Genomic DNA, 27,789 nt, shown 5'->3' on the forward strand with positions numbered 1-27,789 from the left:
ATTCATATATCATTTCACCTGCTTTCCCAGGCTGATTGTGTACTCTGTGTTTTAACTGCCTAATAAGGATACATTTCGGTGATGATGACGACGGCATTCTTTTTCTCAAAGGCATCCTGAAAGAAAAGGATTCTCTCATGGTCCAGCTTGGAGAGCAGGTTCATCTCTCTGCGGCCAGACGCCTTCTTCTTGGCCCGTGTGGAGACGAACTTTGCAGCATACTCCATTTTGCTGGCCTTCTGGGTCACACGTTTCACATAGGAAAATGCACCTCTGGAGTAGAAGAATCCGGAGAAAAACTTAGTTCATTCCTATTTAACTCTACTTAATGAAATAAAAACTGGTTCCAATGCAGACTATGGTCCTTTTGCATCATTATATTGTGCTGGGGTTTTAGATGTGGGTTTAAAAATGCCTTACCTTCCAATTTCCTTGTGAATGTCATAGTTGTCAGTCAGTCTGCGCATCTTCCTCAGAATAGTCTCCTCATCATCCATTGGATCTTCCGTACGTTTGGCTGCAGAAATGAGCAAGTTTTGATTGGACAAAGGGAACTCAAATAATTAAAAGACAGAACGTTCACGTTAGTTCCTTCTCTTGTTAGCCATGCAGCCAAGAGACTGTTAAAACTTGTATGGCTCCGATAGATTGACCTCTCACCTTCATGAATGGTGAGCTCAGCTTTACAGGACACAGATCCTGCCAAGTTCCTGGCAGTGCAGGTGTAAACCCCGGAGTCTTCTGGACGAGCGTTTAGGACCACCAGGGAACATTCATTATCATCATACACAAATGTGTAATGACTGCTCTCCGACAGCAGGATGTCGTTCTGAAAGCAAATACTGTACGTTTCTGCATTGGCTCATCTGAGATTTATAAAGTAAAGTTATCTGTTTTTGTAAATTTCTATTTAAAATATGTACCCTACTGTATAGTTTGGGTTATCTTGGTGATCACTTATTAAATTACTTTTGACTGCTAAAATGGATAAAAACCTTGAACCAGAGGATGTCAGGAATGGGTTTGCCTTCCACAACCACAGCAAAGCGAGGGCTCTCCCCTGAACACACGTCCAAGTCCTCCATGATAGTTTCAAACGTTGGCGGAGCTGCGGACAGAGTTGCGAAGGTACAATACCAAGTTACTACTAGTTAGCTTTTAGACGGATGAATGGACAGATAGATCAATCCACGGCCTACCTGCCATCTCCACGTTAAAGGTGCAGCTGTCACTGCCATGCTTATTGGATGCCACAAACACCATCTCTCCGATGTCAGCGCTCTTCACTTTGAGCAGCTTCAGCGTTTGCTGGTCATCGTCTGGCATAGTCATCTCGTACAGGCCCGGCTTGCTGGAGAGGACCGCTCCCCTCCTGTGGAGAAGGGATTATATGTTAAATGTTGTTCATGTTATAGGTGGAAGAACAGCGGGTAAGCACTGGGCATCTGTGGTGGCTCTTGTTTTAGTGTGTCAGGACACAATAACAGACTTTTGGCATTGCTCTGGCCTACCTTTGATAATCACACATCGATGGCCTGTCTGCATTGTCATACTGTATTTATGTTCGTCAGTCATACACCTTGACTGTTCTGTGATGCACAGGGTACACAAGGTGGCGTCCTTTCCATCAGATACCACTTGACTTAACTAATCGTGTGCCAACAACATGGATGTTACATTGAAAACTCAAAATACAAGTGCAGTGTTGACATATATGAGAATATCAGCTGGAGCCTTTTACATATTTGTTCAATGAGATTCAAATAAAATGTAAAATCAAGACAATGTCTATATATACGATATCACAGGAAAATGCATTCATGTAAGACTAGAAGATGTTAATAGATACCTCTTCCAGAGGACTGCAGCGTTGACATGATTGAGTGTGACAGTGATGGTGACTGACTGGTTTTCCATCACATGTACAATATCTGGCTTATCAATAATCACCGGAGCTTCCTGAAGATAGGGACCTAAAAGTAAATGTACACACAGATAATATTTAATAAATGGTTCAACCATCCACACTGATGATGGATAGATGGATGTTCTGGAAAAACCTGAATGCACCTCGGTCCAGGAGCTGCACGGGGTCGGTGGTAGGTGAGGGCTTGCTGAAAGCTTTGGAGGTGATGGTCAGTACCCTGAAAGCATAGCGCACGCCTTTGGAGAGGGTGGTGATGGTGTAGGTGGTCTCCTTCAGGCCAGAAGCTATGATGGTCCACTGGATGGAGCCCAGGGCTTGTTGTTGGATGGCATACATCAGGGAGTTGGGATCTGAAAAGAAAAAGGGTTTCATGCAAGTTGGAACTACTTCTTTGCCGTTCACAAAAACACAACAATTGTGTTTGCTGCGCTTCCAGGAAGCTTACAATGAAACCCTTTTTTAAATCATTTTGTCTACATTTCTTTATATAGTGTACTTATTTGATCTGGTGAATAAAACAAGTTTGAATATCATTCTTTCGTACCAATGGAAGGGTCCAGCCTCCTTGGTTTCTTCCAGCTTAAGGTGATGGTTTTACCAGTGATGGATTCTATCACTGGACACCCATCAGGAGGGTCCGGGAGGATATCTGAAAATGACCACAATGGAATTAGAGGTCCATAAATATTTCTGATCTGCCTATTCGCCAGAGCAAATCTGTTTAAACGGGGGGTTCTTGTTTGAATCCCTATGTGTGTTTTTTTTTTTAGAATAGAATGAAAATCACCTGTAACATAGAGATGAGCATAGCAGGTGGCTTTGCCAACTTTGTTAGAGATGACACTCTTGTAGACGCCACCGTGGGCATGGCACACGGAGCGGATGACCAGGCTGTGGACATCACGAACTACAGGAGGAAGCACAGATGATAGGTTAGGAAGTAGTACTGGTACCATTAGCATCTCTATGCAACTTAGCTGACCGTGACAGAGTCAAATTAAACGCAGTCCCTGCCTTCAAAATGACCTGAAAAAGTAATTTCTTAAAATTGCTTAAAATGTCTGAAAAGCAAACTCTTGCCATTAGGCAAATATTGACTGTCCATTCTCAGAAGCAAGGTAGAAATAGCGTGATATTGTCACAGTGTCTGAATTTGACTGTGAGAGATTTAACTAATTAGCTGTTCAGAACAGCAGTGTTAATCTAATCACATACTGTCATAATGGGGTTTCATTCAGTTCAAAAGACATACTAAATTTTTAGAAAGTTGGCTTTTCTTCATGTAAGTGCCTAAGTTCCTTTTAATTTTGATTAACATATTCATTTTACTTTAACTTTTAATAAAAATGCCAAATTATATGAATCTGAAATAAACTGCTCAGACTGTTGCTTTGTGAAGACTAGGGTACGTTGGCCTGAGCATTGGCTGAATATTTTTCCATTTTGAAACTCTTACACTGCGTCATCTTTCTGTCCTCAGTGCTCTCAATCCGTTTGCCGTTGTGGAACCAGACGATGGTGGGGTAGGGCAAACCGGCCACTTTACATTTGAGCACAGCCTCCTTGCCCTCGATCACATCCAGATCATAAAGGGGTTTGATGAAGTCAGGCATAGTGAAACGCTCCACCTCGTTCTCCGGAACCTCTGGCTCCTCTGGGATCGATGGCATCTTCTCCAGTTTAGCCCTAAATGCAAGGCAAGATAAAAAATAACATTTTAGAAACCATATTCTAGAATAGTCCATGAAACACACGACGGCGCAACATCCAAGGACTAACACGCTCTTACATCTGCGAGGAGATGGCTGGCCGTGGTTCTTGTATGTAAAGCTCGGCGGAGCTCTCTGCCTCGCCGTGACTGTTGTGGGCCGTGACAGTGTAAAATCCCTCATCCTCATTGGTCACGTGAGAAATGAAAAGAGAATGGCGGCCTCCCTCCCGAAGAACACGAATGTCCTCACTTTCTATAAGCGGATGGTCTAAAGGAAAAAAAAAAGTTTGTATTTATATATTTCTTTAGTCAAAGTGCGTTATAAGTAAGAATAGAGTATTTCACAAAGAATCGGATGTACAGGCAGGCTGCACACCTCCAACTTCTTAGAGAGGTAACCAACTATTTTCACTTTCGCTGTTTACAGGCATGTAGCATAAAAATCAGGAGGACCAATTATTGCCTGATGACAGTCTGTTTTGCTGCCCCCAGTATTCTGGGACCACCAGTAAAACAGGATGTCGCCAAGTCAACCAGGAAATCTTAAGGATTGCCACTTAAAATATAAGATGTTCTGTGATGCACCTCTGTGCAAGAGCAATTAAGTACAATCCTACCAAAGTGGCTCCAGATGACCTTAGGAGACGGCGTCCCACTGACTTTGCAGTCAAATCGAGCGTTACGCCCCTCAATCACTTCTAGAACGTCCAGCTTGCGAGTGAAGAGAGGCTCAATTGATGGGATGACTTTGAGTTTGCCGCATGAAGTCACCTCCTCTGAAGAGTAAACATGTGTATTCAGAATAGTAGAAGAGACCAACAGGTAAATTCCTTTTAATTTAAAATCCCACATATTGCAATATATATTCTTGAGACATACCTTTAGCTGTGCTGAGCTTGCACACGTACGTCCCACTGTCGTCCTCGTGTACGGAGTTGAGCAGCAGCCGGCACTTTCTTCCATCAAAGTGCATTTTACAGTTGAGCAATGCCGGCTGGATCAGTTTCCCATCTGCAAGCCAGTCCACATCGGTGTCCTTCGGTCCGATGACATGACACTCAAACAGAACCGTCTCTCCAGCCTTGGCTGTGATGTCCCTGACCGGGCGGATGACAGCCAGGCCTGGCTCAACTGGTGGCGCTGGGTGTAAATAAAGGACATTTTCTGAAGAGTGCTGTTCAGTGGTACTTGATGGTTGGACTAGTTACTGGTCCGAATCTATGTTTTTATTCACTGTAGGTTATGGTATCAATGTATATATCCTAATTAATAAGTAAACTAGTATCAGCAATTTAGTCACAGTTAAGCAAACTGTTAACTCAACAAAATTTGATCAAAAACTGCTCAATTATCAAAAACAGAGTGAAATGTGGACCAACAAACGCCTGTGCATTTCGAAAGAAGCGTACCTTTTACCTCCAACTTTGCTTCACACTGCTTTGTCCCATACTCATTAATGATCTTACAGGTGTAAACCCCAGAGTCTGACCGCAGTGCTGACTTGATGGTCATTTCAAAAGTGCCGTCTTCTGTCTCCCGCACATCGTGACGTGGGCTTGATTTTACCGTAACTCTGTCCCTCAGCCTGCAAAAGAGGAGAGTTAAGGGAACCATTTTTGCTGTGTGTTAAAACAAGTGATGAATCATGCATGAGCTTTTTTAAAATCTATGCGATGAGGGATGACCAAGTGCACACTTTTTCCAATCACAAGCTCTCTTCTCTTCTGGCTGGTATGAAGGGGGTGGAGGGTGGGACTGCCAGTTTTATGTTTAGCACATTCTTTTCATGCTATTGTCTTTCCAGAGTCATGACTAACTCCAATGACAGGACCTGCCTGTGTGATTCAGCCTATTCTTGTCGCTCATATTAAAGGGTTGGTTGAGGTGGGGTTAGTATGAGGTACTTATCCATAGTCAGTGTATTACCTACAGTGGATGACGCGCCTCTAGTTTGGGGAAACAGACAGGAGTACGAACATGGAAGCTAAGCAATGTGCTGCAATGTGGGGGCAGCAAAACATATTTTAGACACCTAAAAGAAAGGCCCACCTGAAGAAAATGAGTATCAGTTTACGTGTACGCTATATTACGCTATAAGCCCTTTCCAATGAGGAAGAGAGGCCGTTATATCCATCGATTCTCTTCAAAGTCACAGGACTACATTGACACAAACAGTAATTTCACCTCCAAGCCAAAGAAGGTAGTCAAAGGCCATGCGTACTGCTGTTGATTGTAGCTTAGCCTGCCGTATACTAAACGATCGCCTGACACATTTAAATCTGTTTGTTTTTGTGGCTCTTCATGGCTTGTTCCCTAGCTAACGTTAGCTCTCCACTACTGACTGCCTGCTTGCGTTTTTGACTTGCTAGCTCAACCGCTGCGCTCTGGTCCAGTCTAACCCCCCTCTCTCTGTATGCAGCGCTGAGGCTTGGCCAGGTGTCGATGTCTGTGTCTCTTTAGAGTTTTGTATCGATGTAGCCGTATCTCTCTGACTGTTTTTCGGAGTGGTATCGGTTAATCTTTACACCCCTCTTAACAAGGCTGTTACTTTTTATATGAAGTTCAAATTACCACTAGAAAATTTTAATAATCGGTCTGCAACGATTTGTTCAAATTCAAACTGCTCAACTTATAGATGCAACAGGCCAGGCCTTGCACTCCAGTGGGGACAATGCACCGCTCGTCTGACGTTCATCTACATGCCTTGTTACTGATAAAGCAACTGGTGGGCAACAGTGCATGCCCAGCTGCCTTATCAGTAAAATACACTGATATTGTTCTCATTCTTTTCTGCAGAATGGAGAAAACATATAAGCCGTGCCGACTGGATGACACCAGACCATCTGAGAAGTGTGAGAAAGTATTTTTAATTCAACACCAAAGATGGCGCACCAGTGAGTATTTACAGCAGCAGGATGGTGCATGTGGGATTAACTCAAAGTCAACAACAGTGCCCATGCTCGAGAAAATGAAGCAGTTAACAGAGAGAAGTTCCACGACAATAACTTATCAGACTTTGGTCTTTTTCCATTGGATTTGCTGGCAGTCAGAAAACTATGGAATATTCCAAGCTGGTGTCATAGCTAACAACTGCAATGAAGAAACCACTGGCTCATAAAACATATAAGGGAGTATTCTACAAACAGGAAATTCAATCCGATGTGGCTCTTACTTTGGACCGCCTGAGCATTGCATGAGAATTCCAGATTGTTGTGTCAGAGCTCATTATTTCAGCCAGACATTTGTGTTTCTGGGCCCTGAGCAGCACAATGGTAATTGGGGGGAAGCATGTTATTTTCCTCCTTTCCCTATTAAGACTCTTTTTGTCCGCCTGGAGATTGCTGAGCAGTAAACTTAATCTTCCACTTCCTTTAACTGATGCAATAAAGCAGCATGCTGCAGAACAAACTATGCAGTCAAACAGGCATGCCCACAGTTTGTGATACAGAAAAGGTTTTTTTTTCCATTTCCTATGCAAGCGATGAGTCTAAGTGGTTTGATGAAGGGGGGGGACCTACCAATAGAGCATGGGTTTGGGTTGTCCACTTATTCGGACAGACATGGTGACTTCCTGTCCTTCAATGACAACTTGATCACTCATTGTTACCTGTTTGAAATGTAATGTAAGTTAGAAGCTGAGAGACGCATTTTTTTTTACCTGCATGTTGTATTTGATGGATGTGTTGACCACACAGTGGACAACGCGTTCATACAGGAGAATTCATATTGATACAGTCTCTACACCCTGTACATTAAACATTTTGATGCAATATATTGCAACAAACCAGTCAAAAATACAGTTGCGTATGTATAAATGCTGAAAATATAAAAGTAATTCTCTAAGAAAGGGAAAGTCAATCAGGTATCTGTTTAGACCGAGCTCTGGACAGTCTCACCAGGAATGCAGGGGGTTTCCTGAATCGTGTGTCAATAGTTCGCCTGAGCTCAGGCCCTCCGAAATCCATGCTTTCCTCCAGAGGACTGAGATACTCCTCATCAGATGTAATAGGGCTGCTGATGTCTCTGGGCACACCCAGGTTCCCTTTTGGCTCCTGCACAGACTCTGTAAAAGCAACGAGGTCACATTGTGTGTCAGGGTTTAGTTTTAGACAATCCCGCTCGCAAACAAATGAGCTCAAAAAGAACACAGGAGAGCTGGAGGAGTTAAAATGTAATTAGAGTCTGAGATGTCAAATGTGAAATCCAAACAATAGTGGATTCACAGTGAGTGGAGCCAGTGAGCCTCAGTGGGCAATTTATAGGTTCAGTTTCGACTCCGAGTTACTATGGTAACTATAAGTGAGGTTGTTCAGCTGGAATATACGGCACAGGCATTTTGCTCAGTGAGATAATGAAAAGGGAGCAGGAGAGAAATCAGCTGAAACACAATAAGATAACCAAGATGTTGTATTTTTTAGAGAATAAGAGATTTGAAAATTCTAAATTATTGTTCGATACATTGGCCTATTTTTGAATATGTAAAGTATTTTAAAATAATGTCCTATTCCATTTTTGACTTTACTACTCTGATAAAGAAATGTCCTAATTGATCTGTTAAAATGAAGGCGAATGTTTGCATCATATTATGATGTAGATCAAGCAGGGCTTTGTATAAACGACTACATTTTTTGTATGGAAAAAAAAAAATACATGTAAAGTCAATTTATTTTTATTGTGGAGATTAAAAAAAACTATTAAGATATTTTTAACATTGGGACATTTACTGCTACTGCGCTTCCTACTTCACTGGTGCAGTGGATGAGAGCTCTTTCTCATTCTGGTTAAACAGGTTAGCCTAGTGCCATGGAAACCTCATCCATCAACCTGGGGCTATAGTTTGTGAAAGAGATGCAAACCTAATTTTGAATTGTTAACATCTCAGATTTAATTATACTACATTTACATCTGCTCAGATGTAAAATGAGCAGACTAATTGTATATTTCAATGGTGATAACTAATAAAACAGAACTATACTGTAAATACTCATTTCAATTTCATATGATATCCCCAAAGTCAAACGTACCTGCTTTGACTATAAGGGTGGCACTGCTGGACGCCCTGCCCACCTGATTAACAGCAGTTACGCAGTATTTTCCACCATCACTTATTCTAGCTGATTTGATGAGCACAGTATGTCGTTCCCCCTCCACTTTGACTGTGTAGTATGCATTGCCGGTGATTTCTGTGTTTTCTCTCATCCAGGTAACTACAACAGAGAACACAGAAAAGACAAATAATGTTATTTTTGTATTGATTGCTTCAATATACAATAAAAAATGACCTGTGAATGTTTTTGTTGTTGTGTTACCTTCAGGAATTGGGGTGCCAGCAATGATGCATTTAAGTAGCACATCTGCACCAGCAGATGCTACGGTGTCCTGCAGGGGAAACTCAAAGACAGGGGCCTCCATCGGGTCTTCTTCAGCAGAAACATAAGAATCATCTGACGAATCTGCACAGTTTAACAAAAGACAAGCCTGAAGCCATTTTTTTCCCCTGTGATCAAATTAGAGGAAAATCCCCTCTAGTAGGGAATGAGTAATAGGTTGATTAAACATGAAAAGCAAGCAGACTGGAACTTTACACTACTACAGAAAGCTAAATGAAAGAAGCACAGCAAATCTAACCTAACTCTGGAGACAAGGGTCGAGAGCGACGGTTCTTTCCTTTGGTCTTCAGATGTCGTCCCTCTTTGGCACTACCAGTTATCTGCTGAGGCTCACTTGTCTTCACATGAACATCCTCGTCCATCTTTTCATCTTCAACAATAATCGCGGGTATTCTTATCTTTGAGGCCGGTTTAAATAGATCCACTTCCATTCTCTCCTCTGTTGGGGTAATTGGTGACATCCTTGGGGGTTTTGAGGGTGGTTGAGGAGGAAGATCTTGCACAATGACCACCCTTTTTTGTACCAGTGGACTTTCGGGCCTGTTTTCAAATTTTCTTAATGTTACTTCTATTGGCGTCTTCCTCCCCGAAGTCTCATCCTTTTGTGACGTTTGCAAAAGAGATTCTTGGATGTGCGGGGATTCTTGCATTCGAGAGACCCTTTGCACGAGCGGACTTGGTGGCCTTCGTTCTACCTTGCGTAATGTCATCTCAGCAACATTTCTGCTTGGCGAATCTTCCCTTTGTTGATGGTATAATGCTGGTGATGATGATCTCTGAATGATTTCCGTTACTGGACTGACCCTACTTAATTCTCTCACTGATCGTTGTCCTGGTAAGTCGGACAACTGCATGGACTCTGGGGTGCCTGCAACTTCTCCAAATCTACTGACTGTTACCGTTGTTGAACCACTGCTTGCTGTCTTTTGGGGTTGGGACATATACTGTTCTTGCCGTGTTTGCTGTTGTTGCTGCATTGGTTGCTGATTATGTTCCTTTTCCCTCTGTTCCTTTGCCCACTGGGCACGTTCCCTTTCTTGGAGCTTTTGAAGGACTTGTGGAGGAATAGGTTCAATTTTCCTTAAAGGCAGGCGCTGCTTGCTCTTTAGAGTGAGCTGTTCAGTTGAAAACGACTTCTTCATGTGAGGTTTACCGACAAGCTTCTTAATGCGCTGGAGCTCTTCGGTGAACTTGTTCTCGATGTCTTGAACTTTTTGGGAGTAGCGAGGTTTCTCCTCCAGTGAAGCGGCTCTCTGTCTAAACATAGATCTTCGTTCAGCAGCATCCTCTTTCAAAGCCTCCCTTAGGTCCTCCCTTGAACTTTCTCGAGAGATGCCCAGCCGGCTTCCTCCATCATCTGAATCTACAGATCCGGCACGATTGAATCCTGCCCAGGACCCTCCCGAGATGGAACCTTCTGGAATATCAAGACTTCGTCTCCGCTCTTCTAATCCACGGACCTTCTCAAAAACCTTTGAGCTTGCCCTGGTAAGCTTTGGGGATGGTCTGAGGGTAAATTCTTTCCGGGAGTACTCGCTCAGTGGAGTCTGTGGTCGGGAGTCCTGGGTGTTACCTTGGGTGACGGATTTGGGCTGCCTAACCTTTTCTTCAAACTCCCCAGGCACTGTGTCTTGGTAATCAGTTAGCGCAACAATTTTTTTCCGCAAGCTGAGAGGTGTCGTTGCACCGGAGCGACTTGGCATTGGAGAAGTGGAGGGACGTTTGACGAGCCTTGGGGATGGGGGTGGGAGGGCTTGTGGCGGAGATTCTCTTGAAAAGTTCTCTGATGGGCTCCTGAAATAAAGGATTTGAAGCAAAATCTGTTGGAATCGGTAGGTTGTTACTTATTCACAATCTTTTGAGTCTTGTATTTTTGTATTGAATTTGAGTCCAATAACACAATCATTACACTGAGGTCTTTTCTAATTTTATAAAGTGCTAGAGTTATTTGCACGTTTCTTTCTTGCCTGGTTGTGTTAGAGTGATCCTCATGTCCATGTGTTCTACTGTCATCTTCTGCACATTTGTCCATCACTGCATCTCATGTAAAGAGGAGATATGACATATTGTACAGGTAAGCCATTGGGTTCCTGCATTGACTATGAAACAAGGCAAATGTAAGGCTGGTCATTGTTTTGGTTATCAGGCATGCAAACGCAACTCTCGCCAGCCTCATTTTCAGCCAATGCAAGCTCTGTTCTACCAACTGTTTATTACCTATCGAGCACCAAACCAAGACAAACAAACTTAGCGACTACATGGAGCAATTAGCAGCAAAAGAACCATTGTTTCCATAACAGGTCTAAAAGGAGAGCGAATGGTTAAACTTATATTCATCAAGTAGACACAAATACAACTCCAAATAAATGCCAATGTTACTGCTGATAAAAGATGTATAAAAGAAAATCCATGACTCTCTAAGGGAATAATTGCAAGCCGGAAACACGGTGGATACCTTTATGCACAGCCTGGTCCTCAACATCCCTGCTATCTTCTTTGGTCTCAAATTGCTCACCTTCATCCTCTGTATCGGAATCTGAAAATATATATAAAACCATGAAAAACCATGAAAAGATTTCCTAGTGAATTAGAATTTGACCTGGAGCAATGTTTAAAGAACACTATTGGTTGAGAAAATAGTGCAAGTTAAACAGTACTTGGAACAAAAGTGCAGAGAGAATCCCTCATAGTATAAATTATTTACAAAATTAAATGTTATACAATCTTTTAGCCTTAGTTGAAAACATGTTTCCATTGTGGCAGCAGCAGAATAAGAGAGAGCACACTGTTAATATAGGAACCAATAGACTACATCATCGTATTCACTTCAGTCTTTAATGGTGTTTAGTGAAAGTTAATCGAACAATCCAATATGTACATTTTAATTGTGCATAATGTTTGGACTATAATCCCAGCTGTGGAGAAAAACAGTCTAAAATATATCATAATATGCATTTAAAAAACGGCATATCAAATCTCCTTCAACTACAAGCTTAGTTTTCCGTTGCATTACAACTCATCTCCATTTGATTATGATCGTCATTCAATAGGAAATGTTGCCACTCTTCATTAGCACATCTCAGCTCAATGTACTACATTTATACAGTCTTTATCTTTCATAATTTTCTCATTGGTATCTGCAAGTTGTTATTATTAAGGAAGGGAATATAATACAAGATAAATAGAGGTGTTTCAGTATTTCAATTGAAAACTTTATTCTTTCCATCTGATCCCTTTTAAACATAGAAACTTGTTCCAGCTGTACCATCTGAAATATATGGAGATATTCCTCAGACTGAGAGAAAACTCAGTCATTGGTGGAACTCAAAATAGAAAGCGCTATTGAGTCATTGGCATCCCAGCGGCTCTCATGGGGTGTTTGCTTCACAGTAGGTGGAATTAAAATAAAAAAACAGAGCCTATCTGTTGTTCCCTTGCAGTAAGAGAACACAATAGGATTATGTTGGTCATTTTGAGAATGATAGAGAAACACTGGGATTGTTCATATGAATTCAGTACAAAGACCAAAACCTTACATGTTGTGTGTGTGGCAAGCTCATGATGTTACTCAAAGTTGTACATTCATACAATATCTAAATCATATGACAACATTGAACATTTCAAAATAAATCTCTCATTTTAAATGCAATGCTTTTCCCAGAATAGTGCCTACAATTATAATAAAGCAGTTACAAATGCAGCTGTTTTATATATGAGCATGTCTTTATATATATATATATATATATATATATATATATATATATATATATATATATATATATATATATATAAAGACATGCTCATATATAAAACAGCTGCATGCTCATATATAAAACAGCTGCATTTGTAACTGCTTTATTATAATAAAGCATATATATGCTTTATTATAATAAAGCATATATATATATATATATATATATATATATATATATATATATATATATATACACACATACATACACAGTTGTGGTCAAAAGTTTACATACACTTGTAAAGAACATAATGTCATGGCTCTCTTGAGTTTCCCCGTTATTTCTACAACTCTGATTTTTCTCTGATAGAGTGATTGGAACAGATACTTCTTTGTCACAAAAAACATTCATGAAGTTTGGTTCTTTCATGACTTTATTATGGGTTAACAGAAAAAGTGATCAAATCTGCTGGGTCAAAAATATACATACAGCAGTGCTAATATTTGGTTACATGTCCCTTGGCCATTTTCACTTCAATTAGGCACTTTTGGTAGCCATCCACAAGCTTCTGGCAAGCTTCTCGTTGAATCTTTGACCACTCCTCTTGACAGAATTGGTGCAGTTCAGTTAAATTTGATGGCTTTCTGACATGGACTTGTTTCTTCAGCATTGTCCACATGTTCTCAATGGGATTTTAAGTCAGGACTTTGGGAAGGCCATTCTAAAACCCTAATTCTAGCCTGATTTAGCCATTCCATTACCACTTTTGATGTGTGTTTGGGGTCATTGTCCTGTTGGAACACCCAACTGCGCCCGAGACCCAACCTTTGGGCTGATGATTTTAGGTTATCTTGAAGAATTTGAAGGTAATCCTCCTTCTTCATTATCCCATTTACTCTCTGTAAAGCACCAGTTCCATTGGCAGCAAAACAGCCCCACAGCATAATACTACCACCACCGTGCTTGACGGTAGGCATGGTGTTCTTGGGGTTAAAGGCCTCACCTTTTCTCCTCCAAACATATTGCTGGGCATTGTGGCCAAACAGCTCGATTTTTGTTTTGTCTGACCACAGAACTTTCCTCCAGAAGGTCTTATCTTTGTCCATGTGATCAGCAGCAAACTTCAGTCGAGCCTTAAGGTGCCGCTTTTGGAGCAAGGGCTTCCTTCTTGCACGGCAGCCTCTCAGTCCATGGAGATGCAAAACACGCTTGACTGTGGACACTGACACCTGTGTTCCAGCAGCTTCTAATTCTTGGCAGATCTGCTTTTTGGTGGTTCTCGGTTGACTCTTCACCCTCCTGACCAATTTTCTCTCAGCAGCAGGTGATAGCTTGCATTTTCTTCCTGATCGTGGCAGTGACAACACAGTGCCATGCACTTTATACTTACAAACAATTGTTTGCACTGTTGCTCTTGGGACCTGCAGCTGCTTTGAAATGGCTCCAAGTGACTTTCCTGACTTGTTCAAGTCAATGATTCGCTTTTTCAGATCCATGCTGAGCTCCTTTGACTTTCCCATTGTAGCGTTTGTGGGCGTTTGTATCCAATGAGCCCTATTTAAATGGCCTCAGAGAAGTCACCAGCTGTAGTCACTCATAATCACTCACAAGTTAAGAGGCCATGCTATGAAGCTCATTTCATTGACACAACTTTCTAAGTCACCAAAATTGCTAATTCATGTTGCTGTATGTATATTTTTGACCCAGCAGATGTTGTCACTTTTTCTGTTAACCCATAATAAAGTCATGAAAGAACCAAACTTCATGAATGTTTTTTGTGACAAAGAAGTATCTGTTCCAATCACTCTATCAGAGAAAAATCAGAGTTGTAGAAATAACTGGAAACTCAAGAGAGCCATGACATTATGTTCTTTACAAGTGTATGTAAACTTTTGACCACAACTGTATATATATATATATATATATATATCACCATATATCAGTCTGTTGTACACACTGTATATAAGATTTTTTACACTGTTTTTACATAATTAACAACTGCCTTCATGAAGCACTCACAAGCATCATTAGAAACAAAACAATTACAAGAAATGTACATTACATTAACCATTTCTATGATCACAAAAGTTCATGTTTAAGTATTTATCTCGCTGCAACATCTCCAAGAGGCCAGTCATATTGATTTACAGGCTAGAATTTAGGTGACACTGAACATGCCACATGAAAGTGTCATGTTTAACAGGGCTGGGTATACACATAGCATTTCATTTAAAAGGTACACTAGATTTGAGCCATGCTGGTGGTGTGGATCGAGGGACGACAATAGAAATCCATGACGATCAAGCTAGTGCCAGGTCAAAGTTTTCACTTATCCAATGAAATAGCTCAACATCTACATGATGGATTGGCAGCAAATTTGGCACAGATATTTGCGGTTCCCAGTTAATGTATTCTAACGACATCCGACGTCACAAGTATTATATAATTTTCAGTTAAACATATTTATTAACACTGCAATAGCCTTGCTGACTATTACTAGCACTCCCCGTTTTGTTTGTACTTGCACCAACACACAGGCTACGCCATAGATATTTCTAAAAAAAGTTTGACTCTGCTGGGTATCAAATGAACCGGCTCTTCCATCCATGGGGCCCATAGAGCAAGTACGCTAACCTTTCCTTTAACTCCGCCTCCCAACTCGTTTTAGTAATTATTTGAAATTAGAGAAATGACAGCAGGATTCGACTATCTTTTCCACTTTTCCAACTCACATCCATTATCTTTAAACGCTTATCCATAGATAGACAAAAAGAACATAGATCGCCATTGATACAATCATTAACACTCACTTTCACACAGAAATTCCTACCCACATTGCCATGTGGAGAGCATGCATACAGGGGGGCCACCCAACCTGGGATCAAGACTAGGCCCCTTATTTCTGCAAGGCAACAGTGGTAGCAGCTAAACCACCGTAGAAACCCATTTTCCAACTTTTAGAACATAACGATTTGAGGTTCGTACTTGGAAGTTGATTTACTGAAACAAAAAAAATAATGATCTGCCGATTTACAGACGTCTCTTTCCCAATGTAAATGGAAACATTTATTTTTGGGCCAAATTGCACCCCGTGATAGACCTTGAAGTTGTAATTCCATAGTTTGGCCTACATGAAATTTGGCTTCTAAGCCCAGAGCTCTTCCTTTTTTTCAGCGCTGCTTTAAAGCACACCTTGAGTAGTAAGCATGTTCCAGAAGAGGATGCTATTAGACATCACACAGCTTCATTAGTTAGTGGCTTGACGGTGCTATGATGGCAGTGATTGATTGCATTGGGGCATTACTGTACATGTCACACAATACTCCCAGAATAGTGAGGCTCATAAACCTGTCATTGTAACCCTACAGATAATCATATAGCTCAAGTTACAGCCTCCATAATGAGATTTACACTTTACCATCTCAATGTCTTAGTTTTGCCCTCTCTGTTTTGACAAAATAAGTTGTATCTTTCAATCATCGCCTCGATTCTACTTTCCCTTCTATTTTAAGACTCACTGTAACATTAGGGATAGAAAATGTTTCAGTTTATGATGTTATTAGTTTCAAAATATCCATATCTACTAATAAAGAAGCCCATAATCACAGTAATCACATGAGAAACATCACAGTACATCAGCATTTTTAGTGAAACAGTGAAACAAAATTCTTTAAAGTTAGGTCAAAGCTCTGGTGGTGTCTTGAACTCTGTGATTTCTAATCAGAGTTCTAACGCTGGTTTCTATTGGCTTATATTCCACAGTAACAATGGTCTAAGCCTGTTTCCCTTTTGATCAAGGATGTACAGATAAGCTTCATCTCTTTTAATTATTGTCATTGCATCTGGCACTGTCAATTGAGAAAACCCTGTGCAGCCGTGATGTTGATAAAATGCTTCTTTCGACACATAACATTCAATATTTTGCAGTTTTTTGTACGTTCTACACACAGCAAATAGATGAACCAATATATAATAAATAGAGCTATGATTGACAAAGATAACATGAAATAGCACTTGCCTGATTATTTTCTTTGGTCTGGATTTTTTTGTTATGGCCACTGTTGGTATGTCCTCGACAGGTATTTTTTGTCTTGGCTTACGCTCAGCAGCAGGGTATTCCCCAAAATACAGCGGGGGTTCCGAGCCATTACTACACGCCTAAATCAGGACATTTTCTGCAAAAGACATCAGCCATTAATATGCCGACTTTGATGTCAAAGATTCAACTAGTTATATCCTGCAAATCTGCTGACGTGCAGGTGAGAGCATTTCAATCAAATGCAAAGAAAAAAAAACGTTAAGAAGGCACTTTGGTCCATTATATAACAAGTTGCAACCTTCAGAGAGTCAGCACTTCTTATGAGAGGATCCGTTTCTGGAAAGCACAGAGCGTAGATCTCCATCGGCAGGTGGACACGTCTGTTGAATACATATCATCCACTCTGAGGGAGCCCCCCCTGTCCACACAATAGTCAGCAACAGTGTGAGCATCTTCCCCCGCTGTGTTCCACCCCACAGGCAGTGCACACCGATAGGCAGAAAAACCAGTGGGAGTGATCCAGCCCTCTTGAGATCAGCGTTCTACAGCATTGGTTGACGTTTTTCATTTTTTCCCCCCATTCCTCCCCATGTGTCCGTGTCTCGTTCTTCAACCGGTGTAACGAGCCGACGTCGCGTTGTCGGCAGAGGAGAGGGGAGAATTGCTGCGCGGGGACCTCCTCACTCCTCTGCATCGCTGGAACACTGGTAGCTCTCGCTGCAAATGTGCTGCTGGCTGCTTACACCGACTACACAAAGCAAATCCTGTTTACAAAAGGATGGATTTAATGGCCGCACCACACTGCTACACACATAAAAGATAACACAGCTGCTGTACATGACGCGATCAGCTGCTGCTAATATTTGATACATTTGGTGGACTAATTCTTGAATACGCTGTCACGTCATCACATGGTACGTTTTGAACGAGTCTGTATTTCAAGAACACTTTCCCCTAAAAGGAAAAGAAAAGGCAGTAGTGCCTTCACATTTCATTTCACCACCTCAGTACACGGAAATGGCTATGCTCAGAAATGACATTTCAATTGACACAGCAGCACACTGTGCTCAGGACAAAATAGCACAGTGCACACGCTGAGAGTTTGCTCTCACACCTATGGAGGTTCACATTTTTGAATAAGCCCAGGTCTAAAAAGGTACTACCTTTTACAGCAGTGTACGTAAAAGGTACATCAGAAATAACTCACACTAAATAAATCATGGTTGCAGATAGGGCTGCACGGTTATGGTCAAAATGTTAATCACGATTATTTGGATCAATATTGAGATCACAATTGCATCCAAATAAGACTGGTCCTTATTCATGATACATCTCCGAGAAAATTAAATTGGACCAATAATATTAACCCAAAATTACTAATTAATCAACAGAGCGCTGCTTTCACTTTGCTCTAACAAATTCCTGCTAATAACAAATCGTAGCATACAGTATGTTACTCTACTTCTCTGGTTGCATCCGCAACATTCAGGGACGTTTTTATACAGGCCGCCAGCAGTGTGCACACACAGCGTCATTAACCGTAGACTTTAAATAAGAAGTGGACGCAGTCACCGTGAGGTCATCCATTGGTTTGTGGATTTGAAGCCTTAAGTTTGGCCTTTTGGCAGTCACCATCATGGTTTTTGGCCGTCGCCATCTTGTTTTTTGGCAAGCATAAGCGCCACGAGAGGAAGGAGCTAAGTACATCCGGACGCTAAATAGGACATTTTTAGGCAGCCAAAGTGTTACAATTAAAACTGAAAACACACTGTGAAAGGTATTAAGTTCTAAGACATAAACACAGAGGTAGCCGTGGTAGCAACCTGTCAATCACAACGCCCTAAACATTCCCTGCTGTATTGAAGAAGACTTGAAACTAGCAATTGCACAAACTCATGTTTACTATGTTTACTGAGATAATAAATCAAGTGAGAAGTAGAGTCATTTTCTCATAGACTTCTATACAATCAGACTTAATTTTGCAACCAGAGGAGTCACCCCCTGCTGGTCATTAGAAAGAATGCAAGTTTAAGGCTCTTCTGTATTGGCTTCACTTTGAGAGGCTTGGAGGTTGTACACTCATCTTGGAAAAAGCACTTCACACTTGGGCCATTTTGTTTCCTGGTGGTGTATTTTTTTATTTATTTCAACAGCAAAAAAAAAAAAAGTAATTCCATATACTGTGACTGCACACGTTTCACTTAATGAAACACGACCAAGTGTTAACATCCAACTCCACAAAATAAGTGCAAATATTTATCAGCCCTAATGGTGTATGGGATCAGTTAACATACTTTTCAACCCACACTGTGAATGGCTGAACTCTGAGAGGCTTAATAATTCATAACCAGAGACAGATTTCAGTATTTACTCATAGCCATGTCCTGAACAGTTACTCCTTCTATATCATATTCCACTGAACACTCTACCAAACTCCACGATTACCCCTCAGAATTCCTTGTCCATCAAACAACATTTGTTGATCTACTTTCATAGCTACTTATTAAAGCAACATGGCAACGGGGGGGATTTCCACAGTGTAACTGCAGCTCCACCTGTTCACTCACATTAATGGTCCAGGAGGAAGACAACATGAGGAAACTATCCAAACATACTGGAAGGGGGCCATGGTCATGCTCAGTGGTGACATCTCAAGCTCCCAGTATGAGGTCTCTCCGAACAGTATATTACTCTGCAAGCTTTACACAGGGAATATAGTTCAGTCAGTTACTGAACTGTTATCGTCAGCTCTATGCAGCTTTTAGCGTCTTTCGGTTTCACTGCCTCTTCAACCTCCAGGAACACGACTCTAAAGGAAAAGTTGCGTTGCTCTGCATCACCTGGATGTGTAAATAGGCATCTGTTGGCCACTGTGGCAACTTTAAAGTTGCTAATATCTCAGTGTTTTTTGCTCACAGCTTGTTTCTGCTGCCCCCAAGTGGCCGAGAATATGTTAACACAGGTTTAAAGCTGCACTAATCAATGCTTTCATACGAACACCGGTCTTGTATAATGATCAAGGTTCATTTGGAGTGAACAAAACCTTCAGATAATTATTACCCAATCCTGCAGTTCCTCTCATTTCTATGGAGCCTTACTGGTCATTGTTTTTGGTCTCATCATATTTGTTTTTCAGCTCTGAATAACCGACTGTACACTACCTGTACAGCAACAAAAGGCAGACAAAGTTAGCGGCTAGCAGGTGAGGAGAGTGGAGCATTTAAAGTGCCAGATATTTTTCTCAGGAGTTGGTGGAGACCAAAACAGTGAATGCTAATGTTGCTCTGTCTATTTGCTAATATTTCTAAATCTAATTTCCATGTTGTGTTTACAACTTCTGTCACTTCCCTCAAGTTGCCTAATTAAATGCAGCTTTGAAGATATTTGACCGACCCTAAAATTGACTGCACAACCAAATGCAGAACTAAAAGGATAGAGATATTATTCAGTAAAAACAGTATATATATATATCATGTGAGATGCATGACATCACAACATATGGCAGACATCTTTATGCTTGTGCGTATTGTATTTAGTAGAAGTGGAAAATGGCCCGTTCCTTGATCAGTAGAGGGCCGGGCTAAAATTAGCAGTGATGTCTTCCTGTGTAATAGGAGAGACATTGGCTGGCTAACATCACAAAAATCTAAGGCCTGGCACATTCCACTGTATAAATAACTATGGAGAGTTGGTGGGGGGGGGGGGTGTACAGAGAGATATTTTCAAAGGAGAGAGAGGGAGAGAGAGAGAAAAGGGTTCTTTGAGTGATGGGACAGCTGCAGACTATACTACATGGCAAAGCAAAAACGGGCTGAATCAAACTGAAGGTTAAAATGAAGAGTCAAAGGAAAACTTCTTGACGTCATTTAAGGGTCTGAAGAAAGCCGATAGCTCCATCACGCGTGTTGCATAAAAATCTCACAATCTATCAAGTCTAAGATCATTTTGTGTGGACCACAACGGAAAACAACTGCTAGTAACAACTGCTTGTATAATCCTCATAGCATGCTAATGCTAACGACGCTCTTGTCCAGCTGGTAGACTGAAACAGAACTAGTGGAATCTAGGTGACTGTTGTTGCCTGCTTACATGAATCCACCTGAATGCCCTCATAGTGATTACTGCCATCATACAGTATCACACAGGTGTGGCGAAACAGCCCTTTCATCTTACTTCTCTGTTTGACTGGATTTAAAAAAATAGAGTGCCTCCCCCACGTGGATTCTGCCACAAACTATAAGAAGTTGCGATTAAGGATCAAATAGAGTTTTTTCAAGCCCAAGATCCATGCTGAGCAATTAATGACTATGTAGACTAAAATAAACTGCTATAATTACCGTATATTTTAAGCTTCTTGTCTTCGATTTTCTAATCCCATCCCGTCTTTGATTTTTCTAGTACTCACATTTGATGGTGCATCTTTTTTGTGGCCTATGTCCAAGCGCCCAATATTTATACAGTAAAGGTAATATAATACACTGTCGTTTTGTCGCGGCCCACACTAAAAGGAATCCTTGTCATCACGTTGCCCAGTATGCAGACATCGCCCCTCTTTTAGGACACAGTTTTTGTAGCAAGCTTGCACAAAGCACCTTGCTGCTTGAACCCAGCAGGGATCGTTGTGGAATCGCCCAGTCTTTTATTTCTACTTCACCTGAGCGCGCCACCATTTGCCAAAACTTTACTCACGCTGAACCGATTGAACTGCATTCAGCAGCGATGAGTCTCGACTTATACCCTGTCAGCCAGGAAAGGCGGCTCTCAATTGGAAGAGTGACTTTTCTCTACACACTCGCGCTGCGGAACAATGACAGAGGGCTCAAACTGATATATGAGGGGAATATTTGTGGAGGTGGTTATGTCTTTTTTTCCCAAGGCAGCTGACTTTCAGTGCTGGGGTTCACAAAATGCATGAAAAGACGTCACAACGGGAGTGTAAACAGGCCCTCCTGGCTTTTTGGAGTAACGTGACTGTGATACGCTCTCAAAAACTCGCTTTGGCCGGAATTTGTCCAAAGCGTGTGTTGTTTAAAAAGGACAATATATTTTCAGCATCTCGAATCAACGTTCTCTTCATGTGCTAATCTCAAACAGAGACACCCACAATTCCTTATTAAAACATCAAAATAATGTGTGGTTCTCAAATTTGGATCTCCAAGAGCATATAACAGTTCAAACGTTCCTTCTTCTTTCAAGAAATTGAAAATAGATTTAGAAAGACATTCTTTTAGAAATGATCTTGCATCTGGTTACAACAGCCATTTTCCTCTCATCTCTGTACCATAGAGGGATGAATGAATGACTCATTTTGGATACATATCTGTAACAACATACGGTATATCAAATCTAAAAAAAAAAAATTTGTTCAGTATTTCATAATCAAGTTATTCAAATTAGTTATTTTTGACACTGATGCCTTTGCACAGTAACCCTTCTCCAGGTGCTTTGGGAAACATTTTTGGGAAAACTGAACCCAGCATCTTTACTTGTTTTGGGAAATTAATTAATTGCATGTAATATTTTCCAATAATTGCAACTCATTCTAACTCATTTGAGTGACATTAAATATATTTATAGAGACACACATTGACACACATCGACACGCGTGTAAATATACACTCGTATTCTTGATTGTGTGTATTTATACCCCTGTATATTTTAGAATCTTCTTGTCCTCACTTTCCTTTCTTTTTGGAGCAGTGTCAAAAAACTATAATGTGACTATGTTATTATTTGTAGCATGCCTTGGACCCAAATTATTTTTTTTATTTTTTTAAAGTAGTTCCGAGATAAAGCTAATGATCCGCAAAGCCTGTCCAAGTACCAGATAATGACAGACACCATTTAGCCCCATTCAAGTCTAAATTATGACAATGACTGCATTTACATCCAGGTCTAAGTAGTAGCTTGTGTCCTGGTTGAGAGATCAGTCAGCAGTTACTACTTGCTCATTGGGGGGGGGCGCCTTTGGATGACTGAGTCACTGGGTCATTTTCATGGACGTTGGCCTCCAGCAATACATTATTTTGTAGTTAAAACCTCATTATTAGCATGACAGTGACATTACTGACATTCTTAAATACATGTAAAGGCCCATTAGATTAGAAGACTGGATTATGTTGTGATATCAGATAGATGGCTATCTATATTATTAGGTGTTAGGTGAACTGTGGGTTTTGTAGTCAAAACATTTAAGGCTTCTTTTTTAAAAGTTTATACATATATTATATATAGTGGTATTACCTTCACCGAGATCCAAGACAGCCAGCACAGCGCTGCTCCGAGCCTCTCCCACGTGATTGTTGGCAATGCAGGTGTAGAGGCCCGCGTCACTGGGCTTGCAGTCCCTAATCCAGAGCCCTCCGTACTCCTGGTTCTCCATGTTGAGGAGTTCGTCGTTGTGGTACCAGTACAGGGAGGGCTGGGGGTCTCCGGCCACAGTCACCTTCAGCCGGATGTCACAGCCGGTCCCCACGGCGGCGTTCCTCATCTTGCGCGTAAAAACCGGCGGCGACGGGGTGGCATAACCGGGTCCCGGAGGTTCAACTTGCACCGGGCTCACTTTGGACCGCTTCGGGGGGATGATGGGGCTACGGGGGGCCGCTGCTTCATCTGCCCCCTTCTTCAGAGTCATTTGCACCTCGGCTTTTCTCATGGTTGAACCGATTCGATGGATCCTGCAATGGATTCTGTGACTGTGTGCGTGGACTATGCGACTATAGCACAGACTGGGACCTCACTCAGTAATCTAAACCAAAATCCAGTGCGTGCATTAGAGTCTATGAGCATTACATATAAACTACAGTTAAATCACATTTTTTAAATGTAAGATACTGTATGCCTTTATTTTATTCGGAAAGCTGAATTAAAATATATAGAAACAAGATCTGCCATGGATGAATTATCCTTAAAACACTGTTCTCTGACCTCCGTTGTTGTCCGAAGCAGAAAAAGGAATAGTTGATTACCAGGTAATTAGGCAGATAGAGACAGCTACCACTCTTCCTGCCCAGAGGTATTTTTAGGGCAAGACCCAGTGGCTCATGTTGCATTAACGGCTCCCTTGACTCGTCTCCTGGAAGTCACGGCCCTGCTTTTCGCCTCTTTTTCTCCCCCCTCCCTGATGTTCTCTGACTTTTCAGCCTTTTGTAATCACTTCCCGGTGTGCAACTTCTCTTGCCGAACAAGTCAAATCTTCAGCGAGTGTCCTCTTTATTCCCAGCGGCCTTCGAGATCAGTTCTTTGCTTGGCTTCTGTTTGAATGCGAGCATCAAGTCCCGTCCAACAAGTTGCACAGTGCCGCCGCCCCCCTCCTCCTCCTCCCACGAGCTAAACCGCCCCACTCATGATATCCCCTCTACGTCTGCCAGCGTCCGTCCGAGGGGGGGAAATGACAGTCAGATCCCCAGCAAGCCTCACAATGACAGCTGCGAGGCGATCCGTCTGCCCACTCACCAGCGAGGCTCCCGCCCCCCTTGTCATTTTTAGCCGACCTGAGGTCAGTAGAACATGTGAGATGGTGCAACGCCTGGCAGGGGGGGCAGTATGGGGTGGATATTAATTTGTAGGTCAAATGTAGAGGCTGACGTTGGCCTCCTAATTGTGTTCAGGTGGTCAGATATCGTGAAAATACTATCACAACATGACACATACTGCCAAATCCCTCAGCAAATACAAGAACACATAGTTGATAAAGATGTCAGCTGCAACTTTACAGATAGCTGCTGTGTTGAATGAGAGAGCAGGTCAGAGCAACAGTCAAGATGCTGTTTTATGCAACACAAGACTCAACACACAGCCTCCTCACAGGTGCTGTTAATCAGCAAACAACGTCATTAACCAATCACCTGGCATCTCTCAGAACTCTCATCAACATAGCAACATTTCTTTTACTGAGCCTGGACAGCATTCTTAAATGGGGAGTGGAATTTATGTACCACTAAAAGCCAAGAAATATGTAGGTTTTTAAACACAGGCTAAACTTACAATAATACTCTTTGACGTACATCTTCTACTTCAAGGCAGTGTGTGTTTTCCCCATTTCAGCCTGCCCAGAAAGAGACGGAGCATAGGTTTGTCAATGACATATCACCTGAAACTAAGAACTTTTACTTGCCTCTCAACAACAGTTCATAATCACAAGTTAAATTGTGTGCGACTTAGATTGAATTACCAAAAATGAACTCTCATGAAATACCTTTCTTAAGTAAAGTGGTTATATAGTATGTAGTAGAGCCAAAGAGCAGCATGAACCAGAAATTTTGTAATTTTAGGCTGCCTTCAAACATCTGGCCGGGGACAGCAGATGAAAACTAGCCTTTCTGGCTAACTCTGGCTCACTTACAGTTTCCCTGTTGATTGGTGTCCATTGTCCCTGCAAAATAAATAAATGAAATAAAAGTAAGTGCCATGTCGTATCACTTGCAGCCAGGAAATCATCATTTCTCATGACATTGGCATGGTTGCAGGTGCGCCATTGTTCAAGTTGAAGGTGTAATACAATTTTGTGATTCTCAGTGATATAGTACAATTGTTGTCATGTTTTCAAATGGGTACATGTGTTGTTGGGCAAAGTGTCTCATAACAGAACAGATCTATTGAACACTGACAGCCAAACTGGTTACTATTGTAGATGATAATGATGTTATGCTCGCTGTAATTAATCACACAGCATTTTGAGCGTCATCATTTGCTTTGCTTTGTTGCACACTTACTTAGGTTTAATTTATCTCACATGCATGTAGTAGTGCAGAGTTGTGGTAACCATCATCTCTTCTTTTAGTGGATTTGTTGGTCAACTCCCAAACCACCAACATAAAAGCTCATTTGTGTTGCATTCTTTTCCTAAACACTGATCAGTTCAGTGGTTTAGTGAAGGTTTATGTATGTGTGTTCCAACAACCATACCTCCATTCTATTAATATGCCAGAAAAATATCTAGTATGTCCTAATACATAGTATATCAAATACAGCTTGCCACAAATACCAGGATGTACTGCGTCTGGTTGCATTTTGCAGTAAGCAAACAACTGATGATGTCTGAGATGCCGTATTTAATTCTGAGGAGAAAACACTGACTGGACAGAATGTTTTGTATCTCCAATTCTGTGGTCCTGCCTGTGGGTCTCACTTCAAAGGAGTCAGATCCAAATATCTCAATCCAGCGTCAAGTTTTTGACCCAACCACTGCTTCAACAATAGATTCCAATTCCACGTATTGATCATCTCTCCATTGTTTGCAGTTTGGTCTTTGTCATTTCCTCAACACATGCTATTATTGGCATTCAGATTTTGACAACTTTGCTTTGATTAATTTGTGTTCCTGATAGCACAACGGTGTTCCTTTGACTTTCCTTTGCTCTTCCTCCTGAACTTATGAGCCGTGACAAATGACTTTACATGGGATTACGTAGTTAAGATAATTGATTGATGGGTTGATTGATCCAGTCATTGACCTGGTGCACACCCAGAGGCCAAAACGCCTTGAAGTAAAGAAATACACGAGCAGATTATTTCATTGGAACCCATTGAAGACCCAAACATACTAGGCACCACAACCTCATTAGGAATATTTAATTTGACTGTAAATTTTAGCCGTCTGAACCCCCTAATTGCTCCATCGAGGAAAATCCAACAATCGACGTTGAACTTGCAGGTTATCCATTTTGTCAATGCGCTCTCTCAGAATTTGAGTATTGGGGAATGTGTTCTTTTGGCTGCTTAAAAATTTGAATGATAAATCGATCAGTGACTGTGGTATGACAAGATGACCGTGTCATATAATTTAATTTTGATATTGTGCAATGACTCAAATTATTCAATGATCTATTTAGGCCAACAGTATGTACCTGACAGTACTCTTTTACCTCTACCTCTGTTTGTAAAAGTAAAAACACAAATGTACCTTGAAGTTATTTTCTATGTAGTTCCTTATTTTGTTATCATCTGTGCCTTCCAGTGTTGGTCAGTTCTATATGAACATTTTGAAAAAACTACAGCAGTGTTATCAAAATGATAATAATTGATTAATGTATTATTCAATAGCATCACATCTTGTTCCCTTGCACCTGCATGTATTTATCATTACGTTCTTTACTGGTTAACAATCAGTAAAAATTTCAATTATTTATGATTTAATTTGAATTATGCTGCACGTAATCTAAAGCTTTCCCCATTTTATTTATATCAACATATATAACAATATAATATTATGATTATCAATACTTAACAGTACTAACAGTAATGCCTTTGAGTCAAATAAAAATCAAAAAGATATTAAATTATAATTTACACAATGTTTATTGTATATTAATTGTCATACATTGTCAGATTTTTGAATTATATCAGAAATATTATGATATTGTTCTAATACAAAGACATATTCAGAAAGTTTGTCATACATTGATTTTTATTGTGCTACTCTGTAAAAACAGTATACATACAGTACATACAGTATACATGAACATACTGTGTTCTATGTGACTTTTAGAATTATTATTTCTCGTTCAGCCTGAACCGTCTGTCTCCTTCTTGACTTGTGAGCATTGGCAAAGAGCTGCTGACGGCTTCCTGTGTGTGTGTGAGGAGCTTCCCAAACCCACCAGCACAGAAGAAGCAGACGGAGACAAACTACGTCCTCTGTGCCGGTGGGGATGGGGCGCTCCTCGTCCTCTTGGCTGGTGGGTGGAGCGGGTGGTGTCGGGGTGGAGGGGCAGGGAGGACGTCACCATACTCACTGGGTCTCTGACTCGCTGGGGTGCTGAGAGTGGTTCAGTGGTCTGTGGTGGGTCTCGGTCTTCCTGGGATGATGGGTTGGTTGACGTCCACTCTCAGCTACCCCAGGAGTGAGACAAAAGCACAGAGGAGTCCTGCCCTGTGAGACACAAACACAAGAGATGAATACTTTAAACTCAACTATACGACTTTTACATTGTTGTATTGAATCTGGCCTCCAATGATGGAATCTTATTACTGATACTTCTGTAGTCTTAGTGAGGGATTACTTACTCAGCCCACTGAAAGAAAGGAGA

General features: G+C 41.2%; 1 protein-coding gene across 1 annotated transcript in view; it reads right to left on the reverse strand.

Moving 5' to 3' along the window:
- spegb (striated muscle enriched protein kinase b) overlaps positions 1–23,414 on the reverse strand; it is a 38,269-nt gene extending 14,855 nt beyond the window's left edge. Inside the window, exons 1-22 of the mRNA XM_068705158.1 lie at positions 23,003–23,414; positions 11,484–11,564; positions 10,996–11,062; positions 9,267–10,822; positions 8,948–9,091; positions 8,663–8,845; positions 7,535–7,701; positions 7,157–7,245; positions 5,048–5,223; positions 4,518–4,778; positions 4,256–4,414; positions 3,717–3,906; positions 3,384–3,613; positions 2,715–2,834; positions 2,472–2,576; positions 2,071–2,277; positions 1,850–1,973; positions 1,200–1,372; positions 996–1,108; positions 661–829; positions 421–517; positions 73–273 (exon numbers count right to left, since the gene is read on the reverse strand). Of these exons, the coding sequence (XP_068561259.1) occupies positions 73–273; positions 421–517; positions 661–829; positions 996–1,108; positions 1,200–1,372; positions 1,850–1,973; positions 2,071–2,277; positions 2,472–2,576; positions 2,715–2,834; positions 3,384–3,613; positions 3,717–3,906; positions 4,256–4,414; positions 4,518–4,778; positions 5,048–5,223; positions 7,157–7,245; positions 7,535–7,701; positions 8,663–8,845; positions 8,948–9,091; positions 9,267–10,822; positions 10,996–11,062; positions 11,484–11,564; positions 23,003–23,414 (5,024 nt within the window). The remainder of the gene's footprint in view (positions 1–72; positions 274–420; positions 518–660; positions 830–995; positions 1,109–1,199; positions 1,373–1,849; positions 1,974–2,070; positions 2,278–2,471; positions 2,577–2,714; positions 2,835–3,383; positions 3,614–3,716; positions 3,907–4,255; positions 4,415–4,517; positions 4,779–5,047; positions 5,224–7,156; positions 7,246–7,534; positions 7,702–8,662; positions 8,846–8,947; positions 9,092–9,266; positions 10,823–10,995; positions 11,063–11,483; positions 11,565–23,002) is intronic.
- Positions 23,415–27,789: the final 4,375 nt, after the last annotated feature.

This window comes from Cebidichthys violaceus, unplaced genomic scaffold (genome assembly GCF_023349555.1).
Source record: "Cebidichthys violaceus isolate CVI_PGR_0920_01 unplaced genomic scaffold, fCebVio1.0.p SCAF_11, whole genome shotgun sequence".
Classification (NCBI taxonomy): Eukaryota; Metazoa; Chordata; class Actinopteri; order Perciformes; family Stichaeidae; genus Cebidichthys; species Cebidichthys violaceus.